Here is a 20,742-nt window from a genome sequence, read left to right on the forward strand (position 1 = left end):
AAATATGGTTAACCAATCCATGAGAATTAAAAAAAATATTAAATTAATTATTTGTTATCGTTGTGCGATAAATTATAAATATGTGTCACTTTTCTTGAAACATTTCTATTTTAGCGAGAGTATTATATGCGAACAACAGAAAGAAACGATGAAATTAATAAATATATATCTATAATATGAAGGTATTTATATAATTTCATTCTCAAATTATCAGTTTTTAGGCTATTTTATTCTCTTGAAAGCTGTGAATATATATTAAATAGGAATAAAATAAAAAATTTATTAAATTTTAAAACAAAATTAATCAAATTTAAGGTATTTCTAATTTAAGCAAAACATATTAAAATTTTTTTATAAATAAGATCAGAGTATTTATTTTTGTGAAAGCAATTAAGCAAATGTGGAAAGAGCCGCAATGAGGAGGGGTTAAAATGAAAAACCCAGAAATAGTAAGACGCAATAAAGTGAATAGTGAAGGATCAGATTCCCCTAGATCGCGGGATCTCCAAGGATTTTTCTAATAATAAATAAAATAGACTGAAAACAGAGCAATACTGCTCCGTAACGGGGGCATTAAATCTGAAGAGAATCTAGATAATGCCACGTGGCAAACGAATGAATAACAGATCTTACACGTGCACCACGTGCCTTATCCTCCCTAGCAGACAAGCATGACTCTGCTCGCCCGCCCCAGGCTTCGTCGTTGACCGACAGTTTTCACTTTCCAGTTTCCATCACTTTCTAAATTAAGAAGGGTGTTTGTATTGAAACTAAATAATAATTTTAAAAATAATTTTATAATATATAAAGTAAGTGTATGAAAAAAATTTGTCTTGACCTATAAAAAAAAGCTTTAAGAATCCAGACACCTCCTAAAATTTGCATTCATATGAGTTTATGAAAACTATTTTTATATACTTATTTTAAATTTTATAAAATTATTTTTTAAAAATTAATCAAAAATCTTATAAATATAAGTATAAGTAACTTTAAATTGATGAAAATTTTAAATTTATTTTTATTAAAAAATTTTCTCTCTTTTCATTCATAAAAATTTTCACATTTCTCTTCTCTTTCTTTTTTCCCAATAAGAATTATATAATTGCATGTTTGGCATCATTTAGCACTTAAAAACATATTTGGAGATAAACTTCTCTCACATACTTATGTCGTACTTCTTTGGTCTTATTTATAAGTCACTCTCAGCATGTTTCATACAGACAAAAGAAAACTTTAAACCTTATTAACTCTCATTTAAAATTTAATTACTTTTCAACTTTATCCATATTTAATACATATTATTTCTTATTTAAACAAAGTTAACATAATAATAAACAAAGGGTAAAATTGTATATCTATACAAAAAATTTCTCTCAATACTCTATAAATAGAGCCAAAAAATATATTCTTTATCTGTTCTATAAATAGGACCAAAGGAGAATTTCATCTATTATGGTTAAAAAACTATTTAAATTAGAAAATTATCATTGAATACATTACAAAAGTAATTTATATTTTGAAGTGAAAACTTTTTGTACCAGTGACTTATATCACAAAAATATTAAAAATCCAAATTATTTACATGTAAAATTTGCGACTCGTTAGTATTTACGGGGCTTTGCGCATAATACGAAAACATCACTAATTATCAGTTTAAGCGGAATTCGAGGGTGTAAGTTTTTGGCGGCAAGGGCGAAAACATCAGTTACTATTGCGTTTTCACTTTTCAGGGAGACATCATTGCACTGACAAAAAAGGTCAGAATGGGACAATGGACGATGGTCCCAACTCCCAAGTCACATTAAGGGAATGGGAGGAGTACCAATGAAAGCTATGTTTTGAATAAAGTACCGTTAGCTCTAATCCTTTAACACGTTAATTTTCATTCTTAGTGTAAAAATTAGTTAATTAATTTAAATAGATTAAAAATTAGTTAAATTAATTATTTATAATAAATAAGTATTGTTCTTTTTAAAATATTATTACTAATTAAGTATATTAGTTAGAAGTAAGATTATGACAATGACTGTCTTAAAAAATAGATAAATATAGAAGATAAAGTGAATTAGTGTCTTATATTTAGAATCAAAATAAAAACTAAATAAGTATTTATATTGAGAATTAAAGGTAGTAAAATACTACATAAAAGTTACTTTTACATTCAATTTATCCTAAATATAATATCTCAATTTATTTTTTTCATATTTATCTGTTTTTTTAAGGTAAAGCTTGTACTAATTGCACATATTAAAAATTTCATGAAATGATAATTCTAGCTAACACACATGATTACTAAGAGTATTGTAGTAAAGACAACATATATTCATTATAAATAACTAACTTAACTAATTTTTTTGTCTATTTAAATTAGTCAATCAGTACTTATATTAAGAACTAGAATATGCAATATATAAATACATATATATGTATTATCTCTAGTCTTAAATATAAGAAGTAATTGAATAATTTGAGTAGATTAAAAAAATAAGTTAAGTTAGTTATTTATAATAAATAGATATGATCTTTTCTAAGATATCTTTACTACTCATGTTTATTGGCTAAAATTATCATTATTAGAAAGACTGTTTAAAAAAATAGATAAATAGAAAAAACAAAGTGAATTAAGCTTTTACATTTAAAACTAAAATAAAGTTTTATATTAAATATCAGAGATAATATATATACTTTTATTATTTTTGTGCAATCATGTGTTTACGCATATACAGTGGTGCAATTTAGTCTTATTTTAGTGTAATCTTACCTGTTACTAGACGTATATATAAACATATGATTGCATTAAAGTAAAAAGATCATCAGTAAAATTGTATTGAAAAAAAATACGGGTAAAATCGTATTACTAAAAAAATGAGGATGTTGGGTACACATGAAAAATAACGTCAAGGATAAAATTGCATGTTTGTCCTACATGTTTTAACAATTAATAATTCACGTGAAAATTGGGTGTTAATTTAAAACAACTAATACAAAAATTAATAAATAAATTTGTATGCACACTCGTGCGGGCCCATATATATATATATATATATGTATGTTACAAGTTTCATATATATTTTTGTATTTAAGAAAAATTTATAATGTTAGATGCACATAGAAAAATATTTTATAATTAAATTTGTAACTTAACTCTTTATATTTACCAAAAATTTTTCAAGAAAAACAAGCAAAATTTGTTGAGGTATTATTAAATTAAATTTTTTTTGCCCTAAGTCTCATCCTCTAAAATAGAAATAGAAGTAATAACTTTTCAAGGAAATAAAAAATATTTTAGGAATAAAAACCCACTATAAAACTAAGTTTCTAAAAATTAATTGAAAGAAGATGATCATAAAAAAATTACAAGGTAGAATCATGAATTGTGAAGCGACAGTAATAATAATTTCTTATGTTATATTGATATTGGCTTTTAAATTCACAAACCCTCCATGCCTGAATATAACTTTTTCCCAGTTAATTATAATAACCAATTTATTTTATTTTCAATAATCAGAGTGTTATCTGTCCAATCAAAGTTAAAAATTACGGAGATGCTCCATGAAAAATGCTAGCTAATAAAATTCATTCATTTATGCATACCATTGAGTAAAACTCTTGGGTATTGTGTGAGGTAAATATTAAGATTAAGGATTTTTCCCATCTCATACCATGTTACGTGTCTTGTGTAATTTCGGGATAGGAGAAATGACCATGAAGTTCGCTTTATCTGAGGTCTATATTTTTTATTTTTTATTTGGACAAAAATAGTTTCTTGTCACTTAAAAACTGTATTTATACAAAGATAGAAAATTTCAAAGATGATTTTAATTAGTCTGTTTGCATAATCTTGTAGAATTTCTTTTGGCGCAAAAAATTATACTCCCTTAAATATTTATATATAGGGAAGGTTCTTTGATATAAGGTTGATACCAAACACAAGTAACAATTTTTTGTTTTTTTTAAATTTTAAACTTTTCTTTCTATTTTTGCCTCCATTAAATATGTGTTTTTGTATTACTTATCACACATTCTCTCTCAGTTACTCTCTTCACAAATGATGATACATTTGGATAATAAATTATATTCCTAACATATTTATTATTATTTTAACTAATTTTAATTATTTTTTAACTAAAACTAACATTTTGATTTACATGACTTAGTTGGTTGTTGTTTGTATATAAGACCAAAATAAGTAATTATTTACTTTTCTCATTCTATTTATAAGATAAAAATAGAAGAATTTTTTTGGTCTTATTTATATGTTACATCACTATTTCTTTTTTATATATAAATGTACAACTTAAGTCCTTATAAATCTATTGTAACTCATTCTTACATATCAAGAAATGTATTGAATTGATAAATTTTTTAAAATTTTTTCCTTGCTGAATTTACATATTATTCTTACCCCTCTCTCTCATTTTTTCTCTCTTTCCAACAAAAATTAAAAAAAGGTGAAATTGGAAAATGATCCCCTACAAATAACTTATATTTATGAAATTTTTTCTCTTCAAATAACTTAGAATAAAAACTAGAGTGCTATAATTTTACTTTTTATTTCTTACTATGTTAACTTCATTCTTGTGTTATATAATGTACACCAAATAAAAATAAAGTTGAAATGTTATTAAATTTTAGGGCAAAATTAATAAAGTTCAAATTTTTTTTATAAAGTTATACTGCTTCGATCTTTAATATAAAATTTATTTAACTAGTTTAATTATATTAAGAAAGTTGAGTAACTTAGTTATTTATAATAAATATAACATGTTTTTTCTTGAGTATTCAAATCATTTTCTTTAATATCCTCTTTCCCTTTCCAACTTAATTATCGTTGATGGAATATTAATAGAAGTGATTTGAAAAAAGTTGATCAATATTGAAAATAAGTTTCATATTTAGAATCAAGATTAATTCCACAATTAGATTCTATATAAGCAGCGGATGAGTATGCAGGATGAGAGAGCCTATGCTAGTTATGTTAACCTAAATTGAAACTTCAAGAATAGACTTTAAAACATTCATGCACATTATTACTCCTTTTATAGGAAGAGGAAATAAAATAATTAAGATAAGGCTCAGATAAATTAGGATGAATCAGATGGCAAAGTAAAAAAAGTATGAATCAATACTAACGTTAATGTTAATATAAAATAGGATAAATCTATAACAAGCGATATTATTAACTTGTTTTATCAAATTTCCTATGTCTAAATGCAAAATTAGTGGCAAATCGTGCTATAAACAATGCATATAATTAACGAAAAAAACATGTCTAGTTTTAAAAAACAAAAACATGATATAATATGCCAGATTTGTTCTTCTCTTTAATGTTACCATTTGTGTTCAATGGATCCCTTTATTGCCTCATCTAAACAACAATCGAGATAGCTAGAGATGGCTTCTAGCGAGTCATCTCCAGAATGGTCCCAAGCCCATAAGATCGGTTTTTCACAATCAGGGGAAAGATCTCACTAATTTACTTTGGAAAAAAAATTCTATTTGTTGAGTATTTTCTTTTTAACTGTGAAGGAAAGTCCAATTATGTGGTTTCCGTGAATGGTTTTGTTGAGCCAGTGACTGCCATTTCTGTCGCATTTTCCAGTAACGCAATCCAACCAAAAGCGATTCCCTTTTTATTTTCTTTATCTCTCTCTTTTTTATTTTGGTATTTTAAAGGGAAAAATTAATCCCTGGAGGCCACGAAGTGAGAATTTCTTGTCATTGAAGGTACCCTCTTTTGTTGCTTGACCCTCAATCAAAGACCCATCTTTTCCGTTTTGCTTCGGCAACTCCACCACCAGAAGCCCTAATCTCCATACCCACCATCTTCTTCTTCTTGTTCAATCTTGCCCCGTTATGGGTCGCGAGACGTTGCCAGTTGCAGCTCCACCTGCCCCAGTAGCCACAACACCGAATCCAACATCACCAGTAGTAGCACCACAAGCTCCTCCTACATCACTGGCTCCTGGGTTTCGTTTTCACCCAACTGATGAGGAGCTCGTTATTTACTACCTTAAGCGCAAAGTTTGTGGAAAAACTTTCCGATTTGATGCAATCTCTGAGGTCGACATTTACAGAAGCGAGCCTTGGGACCTAGCAGGTCACTCTCCTTTTTGCGCCCCGAAATATTCTACCTTTGTATTTCATTTGTGTGGGTAAAAGACTGATGAGTTTTTCTTTTCTTTTTCCTCAAATTTTAAAGCCTTTTTTTGTTTCATCTCTCGCATTGGGGTTTGACGCTGTAATGCTGGATTTTCTCGAAATGGTTCTTCTTATTTATGTGGAAATTTCATGGGTCTGTGTTCCTTTTTTCTGATACATTTCCGGGTATTTGTTGTTCTGGTGATGGTGGGACGAATGGCTGTTCAGATAAGTCGAGGTTAAAGACGAGGGACCAAGAATGGTATTTTTTTAGTGCATTGGATAAGAAATACGGTAATGGAGGGAGAATGAACAGGGCTACGAGCAAAGGATACTGGAAAGCCACTGGGAATGACCGTCCAGTGAGGCATGACCAAAGGACCGTGGGGCTGAAGAAAACTTTGGTATTTCATAGTGGAAGGGCTCCGGATGGTAAGCGTACCAATTGGGTTATGCATGAGTACAGGCTTGTTGATGAAGAGCTGGAAAGAGCTGGAATTGGGTCGGCCCAGGTGAGATCATAGTTAAATTTACTTAATGTTGTTGTCTCTGGAATAAAAATGTAGAAAAATGAAGCTTGAGATGAGAGCTTAAACTGTTTAAATTATGTCTTCCTTTTCCCTAGTAGCTGGAAAGGGATCTCGTCATTTGAACCAGTCATTTAGTTTTCGTAAAATAAGGAGCTTAGTAGTTTGGGTTCCCAAACTGTGGAACTCTTGGATGCAGAAGTTTGAAGTTATTTCTTATTCAGTTATCTTCCGAGCAACAAACAGCACTGTGTTGTTTTGTTTCGGAAAATATGGTACATGGACGTTGTTATTATATCTCAATCATAGTTTCACCTTGTTTTTAACACTTTTCTCTGCTGGGTGGAAAAGGATGCATACGTTTTGTGTAGAGTATTTCACAAAAATAACATAGGACCTCCAAATGGTCAACGTTATGCACCTTTCATTGAGGAAGAATGGGATGATTCATCAGCACTGATTCCAGGGGCGGAGCCTGTAAATGAAGCTACAGCTCCCCGTCGCTCACTCATTGAAGGCAATGGTCATGTTGGCCGTTTTGAGCGAACTAATGCTGTCCAGGTTTGTTCTTTCCCGGAAAATCATTCAATCTAGTGTAGTTATATGACATGGGGCTACGTCTTGCCTCAGCTGCAGTAAGGCTTCAATTACATGATTGGCACTAAAAAAACTTTTAAAATGTAACAGTTTAAAGTTGTATTTTAAAATTCATATACTAATTTTGTAATTAGGTTCAAATTCCTGGTTTAAAACGCAGTTTTCTATAAACTTTGTGTGGAGCTGTAGATATTGGAGGGTAATATTTACATACTCTCAGAGTAGCTAATTTATTGATTGCTTGAATTAGTCAAATTACTTTTCTGTGATTCTTTCTAAGATTATTGATAACATGAAAAGTGTAAAAATCCCATTCTTCATGAATTAAACTGACAACTAGAGGAGGCAGAATATTTGTTGGGATGTTTCTTTCTCGTGCCACCTGCAGTTTTGCATTTGCAATATTTCCCCTTTTCAGGCTTTCTGGGTGTGTTTATTTTAGTAGCAATTAATGCCATGTTCTCTATATCTCCTTTCATGAGACCAAGAATATTGAGTTAAGGATGAATTTACGTGTCCTAATTAACCAAAATAAAGTAGTAGTTATTGGTTTATTGGCTTGTGTTGGAGCAATGCCAAATCAGCATTAGGATATTTCCGATTTGTTTATTCTGCTTTTCTTAAATGGTTGTCTTATCACTTTTGCTTTTACCATGTGATTCTTATCTTAAAAGGGCTTTTGTAACATGAAGGATTACATTTCTTGGCTGAAAATTTGGCCCTTCTGTCTTTCCTCACTGGATGGAAAAAGAAATGTTGTGCTGCCAGAAAGATGAATCCTCCGACTTTTAAGTCTTCAAACGTCATTCTATGAGCTTTAGACATCATTTAGGCCCTGACTTTGGGAAGTGAAACAAAATATCCATGTTGAATGAGGGTGATAGGACTTCCAGCTTGGGGCCCCATCTTTGCCATCAAGAAAATTTTCATTTAACAGTCTACTTTATGCAGCCACCGGCCCACTTTAGATATTATGTCGTAGTGATGCATTCTGCTTTTTTTGGGTTAATCAAATTTTGATATTATTAAGGAAGAGTTAGATTGATCATGGATACATGGGGGTGGGGTAATTGGAAAGGAAGGAAAGGGAATTTGAGTTTATACTCAAGTTCTCTTGTTTTATGCATCTATCTCCATACCTAGCAATCTCTTTTACCTGGGATTCACAATTTGTGTTGGGTGATTTTGAGACCATCTTTTGCCCAACTCTTTTTTTCACTTTGTCTCTGGGTTAATCAGTGACCATCGCTTTATGGACAATTGTTTATCGCTGTTTTACTAAATTCTTGATGTCATCATTGACGTAATCTTGTGGGGTTAAGATCCACTTTGTTTTGTTTCTGTGGAACTTATCTGTTATTTGGATCAATCTATGCTGATTCGATTGGGAGCTGCAGATTCATAAAATGTCAATTTTAGTTGTTCTTACTGTTTCTGATGGTTCATCAACATTAAAAATATATTGCCAGGGCGAGTTATTTGTGGTTGGGTAATCTAGTTGAAGATATCTTAAGAAAACTTTCTAACTCTTCCGTATAACTTGATTAGTTTATATGATTAATCTTGATTTATATGAGAGAAATAAACTTAGGTATAATTTCATAAGTTCTGTTACAAGGTTCTCTGATAAATACATTAATGTGGAGAACTTTTTTTTGAAACACCTGATAAGGTGGTGCTGAGCTTTGAAAAGATATACGTTCAATCGTTTGTATTCTTGTTGGAAAACTTTATAGCTAATATTTTTTAAGGAAAACCGTGCTTAACTTTTCTCCTAAATAATATCGGTATTTGATTTGCAATTGTAGGAGGTTTAACAGGAAAACTTTCACCCAAAATATCTCTCCGCGAGAATTAGTTTGTTTCATTTTGCTTCGGCAATGAAATATGTTACTAAAAGTTTAGAACCATCCATGATGGAGTTCCTTGTTGCATCGTATTCTGAATTGAATTAGTACAAGTTAATGAGATAACTTCAGGGATTATTGTGACATTGAACAATGGGAATCATCAGTAGAAGCAGTCATGTGGGTTTAATGGAATTCTATGACATCTCACCCATTCGCACCAAAAGGAAGAAAACCCCGAGGAGGGGGTTTGCTTGACATGAAATACCGAGGAGTAATCGATATGCTTTTGAATCATTGGTTTATAAAGGGTGGTTAATTTGAGTTGGAGGTGGATGCTTATAGCTATTTTTTAAAATGACAATTAATTGTTTTCTTAGTTGGGGTGTTTGACAGGAGTTTATATGCTGGCTATGCTACGGAGGAGAGTGAGAGTGAGGGGGTGTGAGAAAGGAACTTTAGTATGGGAAAGGATCACGTACATGTAGACTGAGGATTCATTGATAAGCTGTTGTTAGTTTGTTTTTGGCTCTCTAATTATTTTATAAGTTAGTACCTTTGGTAAATTGGCTTTAAATTTCAGACTAGCTTAAATGGACGAAGTTGGGTATTTATTAAGGCTAATTGGGTTTGACTTTCAAGGATTGCTATGTGCGTAGAGCCAATCTTTAATTCAGAATTTAAATTATCATCGATCTATTTCTTCTGTTGTGGGAAAAAGTGATTGAACATAGATTGAAGTTGGAGACTTTATTTTAGAGAACCAATTTGGATTTATGCCAAGGAGATCTACAACTGAAGCAATTTATTTACTAAAAGGGTTAATGGAAAGATATAGGAGTAGAGGAAGGAATTTACATATGATTTTTATTGATTTGAAAAAAGCTTATGATCGTGTACTAAAAGAAATACTTTAGAAGGCTTTGAAAAAGAAAGGTGTACGGGTTGCTTATATCAAAGTCATACAAGATATGTATCTCGGGTAACTCCTAGTGTAAAAACTCTTGGAGGTAAGATACAGGACTTTCCCATTAAGATTGGCCTACATCAAGGATCTTCTTTGAGTCCTTACTTGTTTAATATTGTTCTGGATGCTCTAACTGAGCTTATTCAAAAAAAAAAAAAAAACCCTTAAGTGCATGTTTTTTCGCGGATGACACAGTTTCATTGGCTGAATTAAAAGAAGAGATTAACTTTAGATTGGAGTTGTAGAGAAGGACTTTAGAGTTGAAAAGTTTTCGCTTGAGCAAGAACAAAATAATATATGCATTGCAATTTTGAGGGGAGACAAGGCAATGGTGATTTGGAGGTAAAGATAGGAGATCAAATTATTCCTCAAATATCAAAGTTTAAATTTCTAGGATCCATTGTATATGAGGATGGTGAAATTGATGAAGACGTTTCTCATAGAATCAAGTTGGTTGGTTAAAGCGGAGGGAGGCTACTGGAGTTATTTGTGATAAGAAGGTATCTGAGAAGTTTAAGGGAAAATTTTATTAGACTGTTATAAGACCAGCTTTGTTGTACGGTAGTGGTTGTTGGGCAATAAAGGAGGAATAAGAGCATAAAGTTGGGTAGCAGAAATGAGAATGTTGAGATGGATATGTGGTCATACAAGAAAAGATGAGATTCGAAACGAAAATATCAAAGCAAGAGTTAGTGTAGCGCCTATCGAAAAAAAAATGGTTGAACATCACTCGAGGTGGTTTAGGCATGTGCGGAGAAGGCTATTGGAGGCATTGGTGAGGAGAGTAGATCAGACAACATGAAGTCTCATAAAAAGGGGCAGAGGGAGGTCGAGAAGAAGGCTCAATCAGGTCATTGAATGAGACCTTCTGATCAACAACTTATTTAAGGACTTGATTGTTGATAGAGCACCATGGCGTCGTGTGATTTATGTAGTCGACCCTACCTAGTGGAATAAGGCTTGTTGTTATTATTGTATTGATCTATTTCTTCTAAAATCTCTTCTTTTCTCCTCCCCAAACTTTCTCCCAACCATCTACAAACTTTACCTTTTTCCTCCATTGTTACAGTTGGTATCCTTTCATGTAAGCTATCACATAATACCATTGTTTTAGTTGCATCTTGTCATTGAATTTTTTGTTACAAGCAACTTGGCAGTTGAAAATATGTTCTTCCACATGACTATTAACATCTGTGATACTAATCCTCAACTTGCAAATTGACTTGGCAAAATGCTTAGGTAACCCCACGGGCCTCAAAAAAATCGAAAAAGGAAAAAGGAAAATTGATGCGCTGCCCCACTTTTTAACCGTTCATTTGCCTTCAATTTAAAATAATCGAGAAGGGGCTAAACTGACAGTGTTATATGATGTGATATCCTCTCACGAGAGGATCCTTATGCACAGTACTATGGTTTTGTTAGATAATATTGGGCTGTTGAATAATATCTTCAATATTATTTATTTTACATGAGAGAAGGAATGGCATTCAATGAAAGATGAGGTAGAGATGCGAGTGATTTGTTGTGTAAAGTTGTTTGGTGTAAGGATGATAACGAAGCAAAGAAAGGAAATTCTTGTGGTTATCCAGTAACTTCAGATTATTAAAACATCTCCTTTTTCATTTTATTTTGAATTTGTTAGCTATCGCCTTATTGTATAGTGATCTATATTCTATACTACTTATTTGTGATTGTCGTCTGTAGTTGGCATCTCAATAAACATGTTACTGCACTTTTGTAGCATAAATGCATCATGGAATTATAGATTTCTCTATTTTGGTGTGGTTGCTGAGTTTACATTCATAGTTTCCCTAGTGACTGGAGTAGTTATCTTTTCTTTTGTTATCTGTTTGATGGGATATTTTTGCCACTTGATAAAAAGTATGTGATGCAATAAAAATGTTCTCAAGTGTAGAGGGAATCTTTGTTTGACCTTTTTTCTTCATCAAATGAATAATTTTGCTTCAACAAAATTTGATATTTTCATTGTGTGACCGAAGAAAATAAATAAATAAATAAAATAATTTCATTGTGTGATCAAAATACTAAAGATGTTCAACGCACAAGTATGTTTGTGTGCTGTAACATTTTATTCATTTGGGAATAAATCCCCCCCTCCCAAAAAAAGAAAAAAAGGCAAGCGAATGTTAAAATGTGGTGTGATTTCCCTGTCACATATATATTTATATATTTCATTTATATGCCGAACATTTTTATTATTTTGAGACCAGATTGAGGATTAAGTAAATGATTCGGTTTTGAAGTCTCAGCTTTATCTCCGCAGTTGGCGGATGATATTGAAATTGTTCAAACTGCAAGTGCAGCATATTTTCAATAATTTAAATGTTTATTATTCAAAAATTAGTCTGGTTATTTATATTATTTATGGCAAAAGTACTTGAGTTGTTGAGTGGGTAATAGCATGCAGCTCATGGGGGAAAATTGATTTTGGACCAAACGCGGGAGATTTCACTTCAGTAAACCCTATATTCATTTATGCACTACTAACTAGAAGAATTGCATCACAAATTTGAAGCTGTCATGTGCTAAATGCTTTCTTCATTTTGGTTCATTCTTTCAGGATACTCAATCCATCAATAAAGCTCCTCTTGATGTGAATAAGCTACCAATTGAAACTCAAAATCTGCTAGCTGTCTGCAAGAGGGAGAGCATGGCTGAGTATCCATCACCCGAAAGGGATAATTCTAAGTCTATGGATGATTATCCATCACCACAAACAGACAATCCGAAGCCATTCTCGCTAATATACAAAAGAAGGCGGCATAATTTAAACTCTAGCAATTCAAATGTTCCCGAGGATTCAGCCCGTAATGGCCAGGATCCATGCTCATCGATAATAACAACTGCTGCAACAACACTCCCAGCCACAACCACCACTACAACTACCAGCACTTCCTCAAGAAAACATTTCTTGTCTGCATTGGTGGAGTTTTCCCTACTTGAATCTCTTGAACCTAAGGAAAGTCCTTCGACTCGGGTGCCGGAATTTGACCCCTCTACACTTGACTCCCCTCTGCCCCCCAGCTGCTTGAAATTCATCCAACAGTTGCAGGAGGAGGTTCGTAAACTCTCAGTGGAAAGGGAGACAATGAAGTTTGAGATGATGAGTGCGCAGGCCATGATAAACATTCTGCAATCACGTATTGACTTGCTGACCAAAGAGAACAAGGAGTTGAAGGGAGGCACTGAGAATGCTTAGGAGCTCGTTTTGTACATGTGCAATCTTGCTCTTGCTAGTGTACCAATTTCAGCGCCGCGATGGTGCTTCGTTTTCCGGATCATGTATTATTTTTCAAGAGCTAGTGTTACAGGGGAGGTTGATAATCTCTTGGTAAGAAAGGGACTCTGTAAATAGGCTAGTATTTTGGGGTAATATGTGAGAAATGGATTCAATATAGTTCTACAATCTAATTGCTGATGTGCCAAATGGAAGTGAGCCAATCTGCACCATTTGATATCATTTGATATGTGTATCAGATCCATTTCTGATAAACATTGTAGTGTAGGTTGGCTCTAATTCCGTTTGGCACATCAGCATTTAGACTCCAGAACTACATTAGATTCATTTCTCACATATTGCACCAAAATAGTTCCTTATTTGTAGAGTTCCTTTTTCATTATCAGATTACTAACTTCTAAACCTTCCCTGTTGCAAGTAGGTTCTATTGTAGTTTTGAACTTGGACTAGATCTCTCAAGAGTATTGAACTTGTAATTTAAATCGTGTAATGTCTATGGCTTTTAGTTGCCCATCTATATATTCTATAAACCTTGTAGCTATTCTGTGATTGGTCCACATGGCAGTCTTTAGTGATAGTTTCTTTTGCATCTCATTGGTTGTTGGGTGTTGATGCGTGAGCCGCTATTTTCATTCTTGGTGCATGCATCTGCATTGATAATTTTATCTTTATTTATTTTTTGTCTTTTTGCTTCCCTGTGTTTTGAGAGGGAGGGGTCTTTTTTTGGGTGGTCCTATAAATATAGGGTTGTTAGGGAGTATTTGTGCAGTGTTGCCATTGTTATCACCTTACTGCTCGAGCCCATCTCTTCCATTGTTCCTCTGCCTGGTCCTTCGTCTCTTGCTACCATCATGGTGTTCTTCATATCCAAGACTTGACAGGCCTTTTTCTGTACCACCATCTTTGACCAACTTTTTCAACCGTGTTTTAGAATAATATTTGTCTTTGCTGCTTTTGACATCATTCTTTGTGTAGGTATGATCGTTTTCAGATTACTACCTTTGATTTTGCTTCTTTACTGGTTGTTTCGGTCTTCGTTGGGATCATAGGAGGTTTGTTTCAGTCTCCAATAATTTTTATCAGGCCTCTACCAACAGTCAAGACTCATGAAAGCGGTTTACGGCCTCGTTGGGCATGAAACTTGATGGCTGGACTAGAAAGGTTGAAGAACAACACTATTCATCAATATTTTTGGAATTCATGTTTTCATCCTAAAAATGAAATTGTAATCAGTGTTTTCATTAGAGCTCCTCTCTCTCTCTCTCTCTCTCTCTCTTTCCGGTCTTTGGGAAGCTCTTATATGCAATTAATATTCTCTAATTCAAATTATTGGAGTATTTGCATTTTTGGTTGGAGTTTCTTCTCAGAGTTTTTTTTTGTTTTACCTTTTCTTTTCATAATAAATTTGTAATTATTGTGATTTTTTATTTTTCAGTGCTGATTCTGAAATTATTTTCAGAGAATAAAAAAGAAAAATTATACCATAACATTGATGATGATTGGAATTCTGAATAGTTTCATGGCTAATTCAACAAAGCAGTAGTTGTAGAAGCAAAGCCAAGATGATAAATTAATGAATAATGAATAATATGCAAGTACTAAAACTAAACGCAAAGGATTAAAAAAATATGTGGTTTGGCCAAATCATTAAAACCTCTTGGAGAAATGAGTTGCTGGAGATGAGGCAGTATTTAAGATTTTTATCATTTCCCTACTTTTTTGAGTTTCAATATTTGAGTTTTATGGAAATGTCCCCCCCCCAAAAAAAAACTCTAGTTATTACATTTTACTAATATATATGAATTTAACTTATTAAAACATTTTTGCCATATAGTGGAGACTAAGCCTCTTTTATTAGATGTAACTCCAATTGGTTTCTGTAAAATCTCTTTATTTACATATTAACCATCTCTTTATTTGAATTTTTAATGTAAAATAAATGCATAGATAAAATGATTAAGATTGTTGAGAATTTTTAGATTATCTACATTGAATTTTCTAAATTAAAATAAAGAGATTGTTGATCTTTTCATGTAAAGTATGAATCCAATATAAATGTAAAAAGAAGATAAGTTTAGACTTCAGATAACATTCTTAAATTTAAATTTTAATTCTAAATGAAGAAATTGTTGAGATTTATAATATAAAGAGATTGTTTATATATAAATGTTATAATTTGCTTCCCCCTCTTCTTTTTTTTAGATCAGATTTTTTTTTAACAGATTTTGTTATATCTGCAATTCTTTTAATAAATTTTATTTATTAGTTAGAGATGTTGGACAGTTGAAGAACCACTTTTTAGCCAAGAGACCTTGAAGGGCACATTTAAATTCTAAATTAAGATGTAATTATTAAATTGTAATATTTATACATAATTTTCATTTAAATCTCAACAGTCTTCTCTTCATTTAAAATTAAAAATGCAAATTTAAGAGATTAATTAATGCTCGAGTTGAAAGTTGGATTTTCAAGTGAGAAGACTGAAGGCCTCACAAAGCAATGATTAGAGTAATACACTCACCAATGAGTCTAGGGATGCCAAATGCCTTGGTATGAATAAGTGTAATGTACTGTTGAGTTTTGACAGCACGTCATGTATAAGTCACACCAAGCCACCCAATAGATATAAGAAAACATGATGACATGGATATTATCCAGACCAGTAGAACGCAAAATTCAATGTAATGTAAATAATCTAAAAAATCTTATCAATTTTCTCTGTGCATACTTTTTAAAAAAAAATAGAAATAGATGTTCTCTAATTTTATTGCATATTTGTTAAGGAAAAAAATCTGCCACCACAAATCAAGGCATAAAGTTTGTATGTGAATCGAAAATAATATGATACAAATTATTACTTTGTGTTTTCTAATTTCTTAATTATATAAATATATCACATAATTAGACATAAGTTGTAACAGAATGGTTATTAAATGAAGATGAAATAGCCAATTAGACATCTTGGGTATAGACACACACACATATATAAAAGGTTCGGTGGCACATGCATGGGTTTATGTATAGCCGTATAGGTGAATGTTTTCAAAACTTAAAGGTCTTTTTAGGGGGGAAAAAGCCTGCTTTGAAAATGAAGAGATCTTGAATTACTTGTGGAATAATTTAAAGAACCATATAATTACTTGCCTTTTTTTAATATTTTTAAAAATGAAAAGACCTTGAATTACTTTCTAGAATGATAAAAATAAAAAGGCTTTAAATCACCTTGTGGAATACGATATAACAAAAATTGAAGATATTTTAAATAAATAAAGAATTACGAACAAAATATAAAGCGGAAATGCAAAAGTATTCTAGATGTCAAATCTAAGAAAATAGAAGTTCATCATTCTTCTTAGCAGGACACAGGGCATTAAAAAAAAAAAAATACATAAAGGTATGGGATAACAGGGCTAAAATCGATTTTTTTTTAATTATATTCCAGCATATTGAAAGTATAATTTTTTTCTTAAAAAAATAATTGATATATGAGGCTATGCATCTCTTTATAATCTCAACATAATTGCCCCATTTTTTCCCATCTCAAATTTTATTTTAATAATATCATTTATAATATAAGTGTATCAAATTTTTTATAACATATGTATATCAAATTCATACTAATGAATATTTATTAATTAACATTAAATTTATACTAAAAAAATAAATGTTTTGGTTTTTCAAAGTTACACCTCGTATGTTGCATAATAGTTTAACATCTATTTATACATTCAAGCAACTAACTAATATGAAACGAGATTTTACCATCGTGATGCTTTTTATTAGGAGTTTTTTTTTAAAAAAATAAACTAAAGCGGGATTCAAAATTAGTTCGCTCAGTTTATAAGTTTTTTTTAGCACTACAACAATGGCAAATGAAAGAATCAATTAATGTTCCCCAAACAGAGAGTATATTTGCAAAAGATAATAGGGACTTCAACTGAAATATATCATCTTTCATATTAACAAATATTTCTTTATGTCACAGGATTTTTTTCCTGAAGTTATGCGTTCAGCTTTCTTATTATAATAAAGGAAAATATATTTGCAATATACTTTAATTTATGAGTTTGTATGATTTATTCTGATCAATAAATGATAACAAAATATTTTTTAAAATACATTGTAATAAACAAATATTTTTTTTACAAGCTAAACGCATGAATGAATGTTTTTTGGGGTGAAATTTTTTTGAAAATGCCCCCGGGGGCACTTTTTTTCTTAAAATTGATATGAAACTCAAGTCTTCAGTCTCTGTGTTTGAAGAACTTGTTGTATCTAACTTCTTCTTCTTTTTTTAATTATTAAAGGGAGTTCTAAATCAATGTTTTATTTTGTAAATTCATAAAATAATATTTTTCATCCCAATACCATTTTTTATACAATATGGACATTAAAGTATTTCAGTATTAACATGACAATGCCCATCTTATTGTTATTCTCCATTGACAAGTCTACCCATGCACAGGTTATAGTGTTTAGATAACGTTTAAATTATAAAATTAATTTTTTAAATTCCTAATAATTTAATTAATAATTCTTAATTGCTGAAATGTAATATGAAAATATCTATTTTATATTGATATATAATATAAAATAAAGCCAGGGAATCTCGATTCTCATATCTTTTTTTTATGATAAATTAGTTAATATAGAAAATCCACACTAAAAGTTACTCCCTCCGTTCCTTATTATAAGAGACACTTGATGCTTATGTCATGTTCCTATATATAAGAGACACTTACAAGTTGTCTCTACTTTTTTGTGTTGATTTACTATTTTACCAATATTTATTATCTCCAACTCACACTCTCTCTCCCTCCCACTTCTCTTTCTTTTAATAATTTAATTGTTCTCTCTCATGCTCTCTCTCCTTATTAATGAGGGCATTTTTGGAAAAAAATTATACTTTTTATATATTAATTGTTCTTAACTAACTTTAACTGTTTTTTTGATCAACGTACTTCAGTTATTTGTCTCTTATAATAAGGAACGGAGGGAGTATATAAGAAGGTCCCGATTTTTGAACAGATTTTATTTCCCTGCTGGCGACTAACAACCGGAGCTTCAATGACCAGTCACCGGATGACTACTCTTTCTTTTGTATTAACTACTCTTTTTTAGCTATTGACTACATTTATTTTAAATTCTGTGACATGTTACCGAAACTCCGGTGACCGGTCACCTGAGTTCCTGTAACTTTCTTTTCTTATGTATTGACTACTTTTTTTAGCTATTGACTACATTTACTTTTAAACTCTGATGACTACTCTTGTTAAGTGACTGACTACTCTAGTAATGCGATTTATTACTCTTGTGTAGTCAATAGCTATCTAAACATAGTCACCGGAGCTTTGAAAACAAAAGTAGTCAATAGCTAAAATAGAGTAGTCAATAGCTAAAATAGAGTAGTAAATAGCTATATAGAAGTAGTTACTGACAGTAAGGACAATATTGTTATTTTACAAGATTTAAAAATTCCAAAATGGTACTTAGGGCCTGAATTGAGATCTTGAAATTCACCTATCCTAATTTGTCATTTAGTAATTTTGAGGATATTTTGCTGTCTTTTCTCTATTATTTTAAAGCGAAACTTGCAATAAAATAGTTTGCAATAAATATTTTGGTCTATTTTTTTTTAAATAACCTCCGTCCTATATTTTACTATAAGTGTAGATAAATCAGTGATAACTCTCATAATAAAAAAAATTACCACCTCTGGTCCTAATTATAAGAGCCAGTTGAATAATTTGAGGAAATTAAGGAAGTAAGTTGAGTTAGTTATTTGTCCTAAATATGTGTTATCTTTCTTAAAATATCCTTACTAATCAAGTGTATTGACTATAACCCTTATTATTAGAAGGGCTACTTTGGAAAGAATGTATAAATATAAGAGACAAAGTGGATTGGGGTCTTATATTTAGGATCAAAATAAAAGTCAACCAGGGTCTTATATTAAGGACCGGAGGTAGTATATTTTAAAAATACATACTAACAAATGAAGTTTTTGGATAGAGGAAAAAATGAAACTTTATTTATTTTTTTGTTACACATAGCTATCCTACTATTAAAGGCAATCCTATTCAAGACATTATCAGACACTAAATGTTGACACTTCTTCCAGCAGGGATTCAAATCTTAGTTCGTCATACTATGAAGATTAGCTTCTTCTGCTAGACTTAACCCCGTTAGTAAATAAAATTTTCTTTAGTTAAAATGGAACCACCAATTTATGAAGTGACAACTAAAATTTTACATCCACATATGCACCTTCTATAATTCTCGTTGTTGTTATCCACCAAGGGGTCATCTCATGCAACGCACATGCTACGGTGTCTAGTTGCTGTGAAGATGGTGTTATGGACTTCGACCTTTAGGAATGAATAGGAACCCAATAAATCTGCGAGGAACGAGAAATTCTTCAGTAGATGTAGTTTATAAGTGAAGCCAAATTATATTCATGGACAACTTTGTACATGTATTTGTTTAAATATGTTTCAAGGTCGAACCCACATCTACAAACTTATAGCAAAATGTGCTACTCATAGTTTGTGACTTTATTCTTCAAATTCTGTCATAGACCGGTGGCTTAAATATTAGATGGCATGTAACTCGTCTTACAGAGAGGTGCATGGGAATTTTATTGTCAGATGGAAGGATTGCAAGTTATATTATACTACTTTTGTCCTAATTATAAGAGCTAGTTGACTAATTCGAGAAGATTGAAGAAATAAGTTAAGTTAGTTATTTGTAATAAATAGATATCGTCTTTTCTAAAATATCCTTGCTAATCAAGTGTATTGGCTATAACTACTATTATTAGAAGGACTACTTTGGAAGAAAATGCATAAATATGAGAAACAAAGTGAATTAGGGTCTTATATTTAGGATTAAAAAAAGGTTAAACGGAATCTTATATTAAGAATCGGAAGAAGTATCCTGTTAGAATGTTATTGGTGAATGTTTATATAAATGTTCTAACTTGTGACGCTCATCTTGATTTTAATAAACTTAATATTCCTCTCAATTTTAATTCCTCCTATAAGACAACACAATATCAGAAGAAGTAAGAATGAAAAGGGGATAGAGGGTCACCTTGTCCAAATTTTGGTACCAAAGAACAAAAACACTGCTTTTCAGTATTCAGTGAACTTTGGTGAGAAATATTACGTACAGATTGGATAATCATTTAAATCCAAGTTTTAAAAAATTTATTTGGGCTTCTAATCTAATGTATTAAGCACTTTTCTTAAATTCTTTTTAAACGTGAGCTTCTAGGTTTGACCATCTATAAATATAATAGTACGTGAGTTCGTTCAGGACCTCATATAAGCATGACCGGGGGTATTACTATTTGAACAATCAGCTATTAACAAATTCAATTTTCTTTAACTTTTAAAAAGTTGT

The 20,742-nt window shown here is 31.2% G+C and overlaps 1 protein-coding gene across 1 annotated transcript; it reads left to right on the forward strand.

Moving 5' to 3' along the window:
- Positions 1 to 5,683: 5,683 nt before the first annotated feature.
- On the forward strand, positions 5,684 to 13,879 carry LOC114736673 (NAC domain containing protein 50-like). The gene is made up of 4 exons (XM_028924541.1): positions 5,684 to 6,100; positions 6,370 to 6,653; positions 7,020 to 7,229; positions 12,661 to 13,879. The coding sequence occupies exons 1-4, from the start codon at positions 5,857 to 5,859 to the stop codon at positions 13,297 to 13,299; spliced, it is 1,377 nt and encodes a 458-aa protein (XP_028780374.1). The 5' UTR covers positions 5,684 to 5,856; the 3' UTR covers positions 13,300 to 13,879.
- Positions 13,880 to 20,742: the final 6,863 nt, after the last annotated feature.

The sequence above is a fragment of the Neltuma alba genome, unplaced genomic scaffold (genome assembly GCF_004799145.2).
Source record: "Neltuma alba isolate B1F8T4 unplaced genomic scaffold, ASM479914v2 tig00013357_pilon, whole genome shotgun sequence".
Lineage (NCBI taxonomy): Eukaryota > Viridiplantae > Streptophyta > Magnoliopsida > Fabales > Fabaceae > Neltuma > Neltuma alba.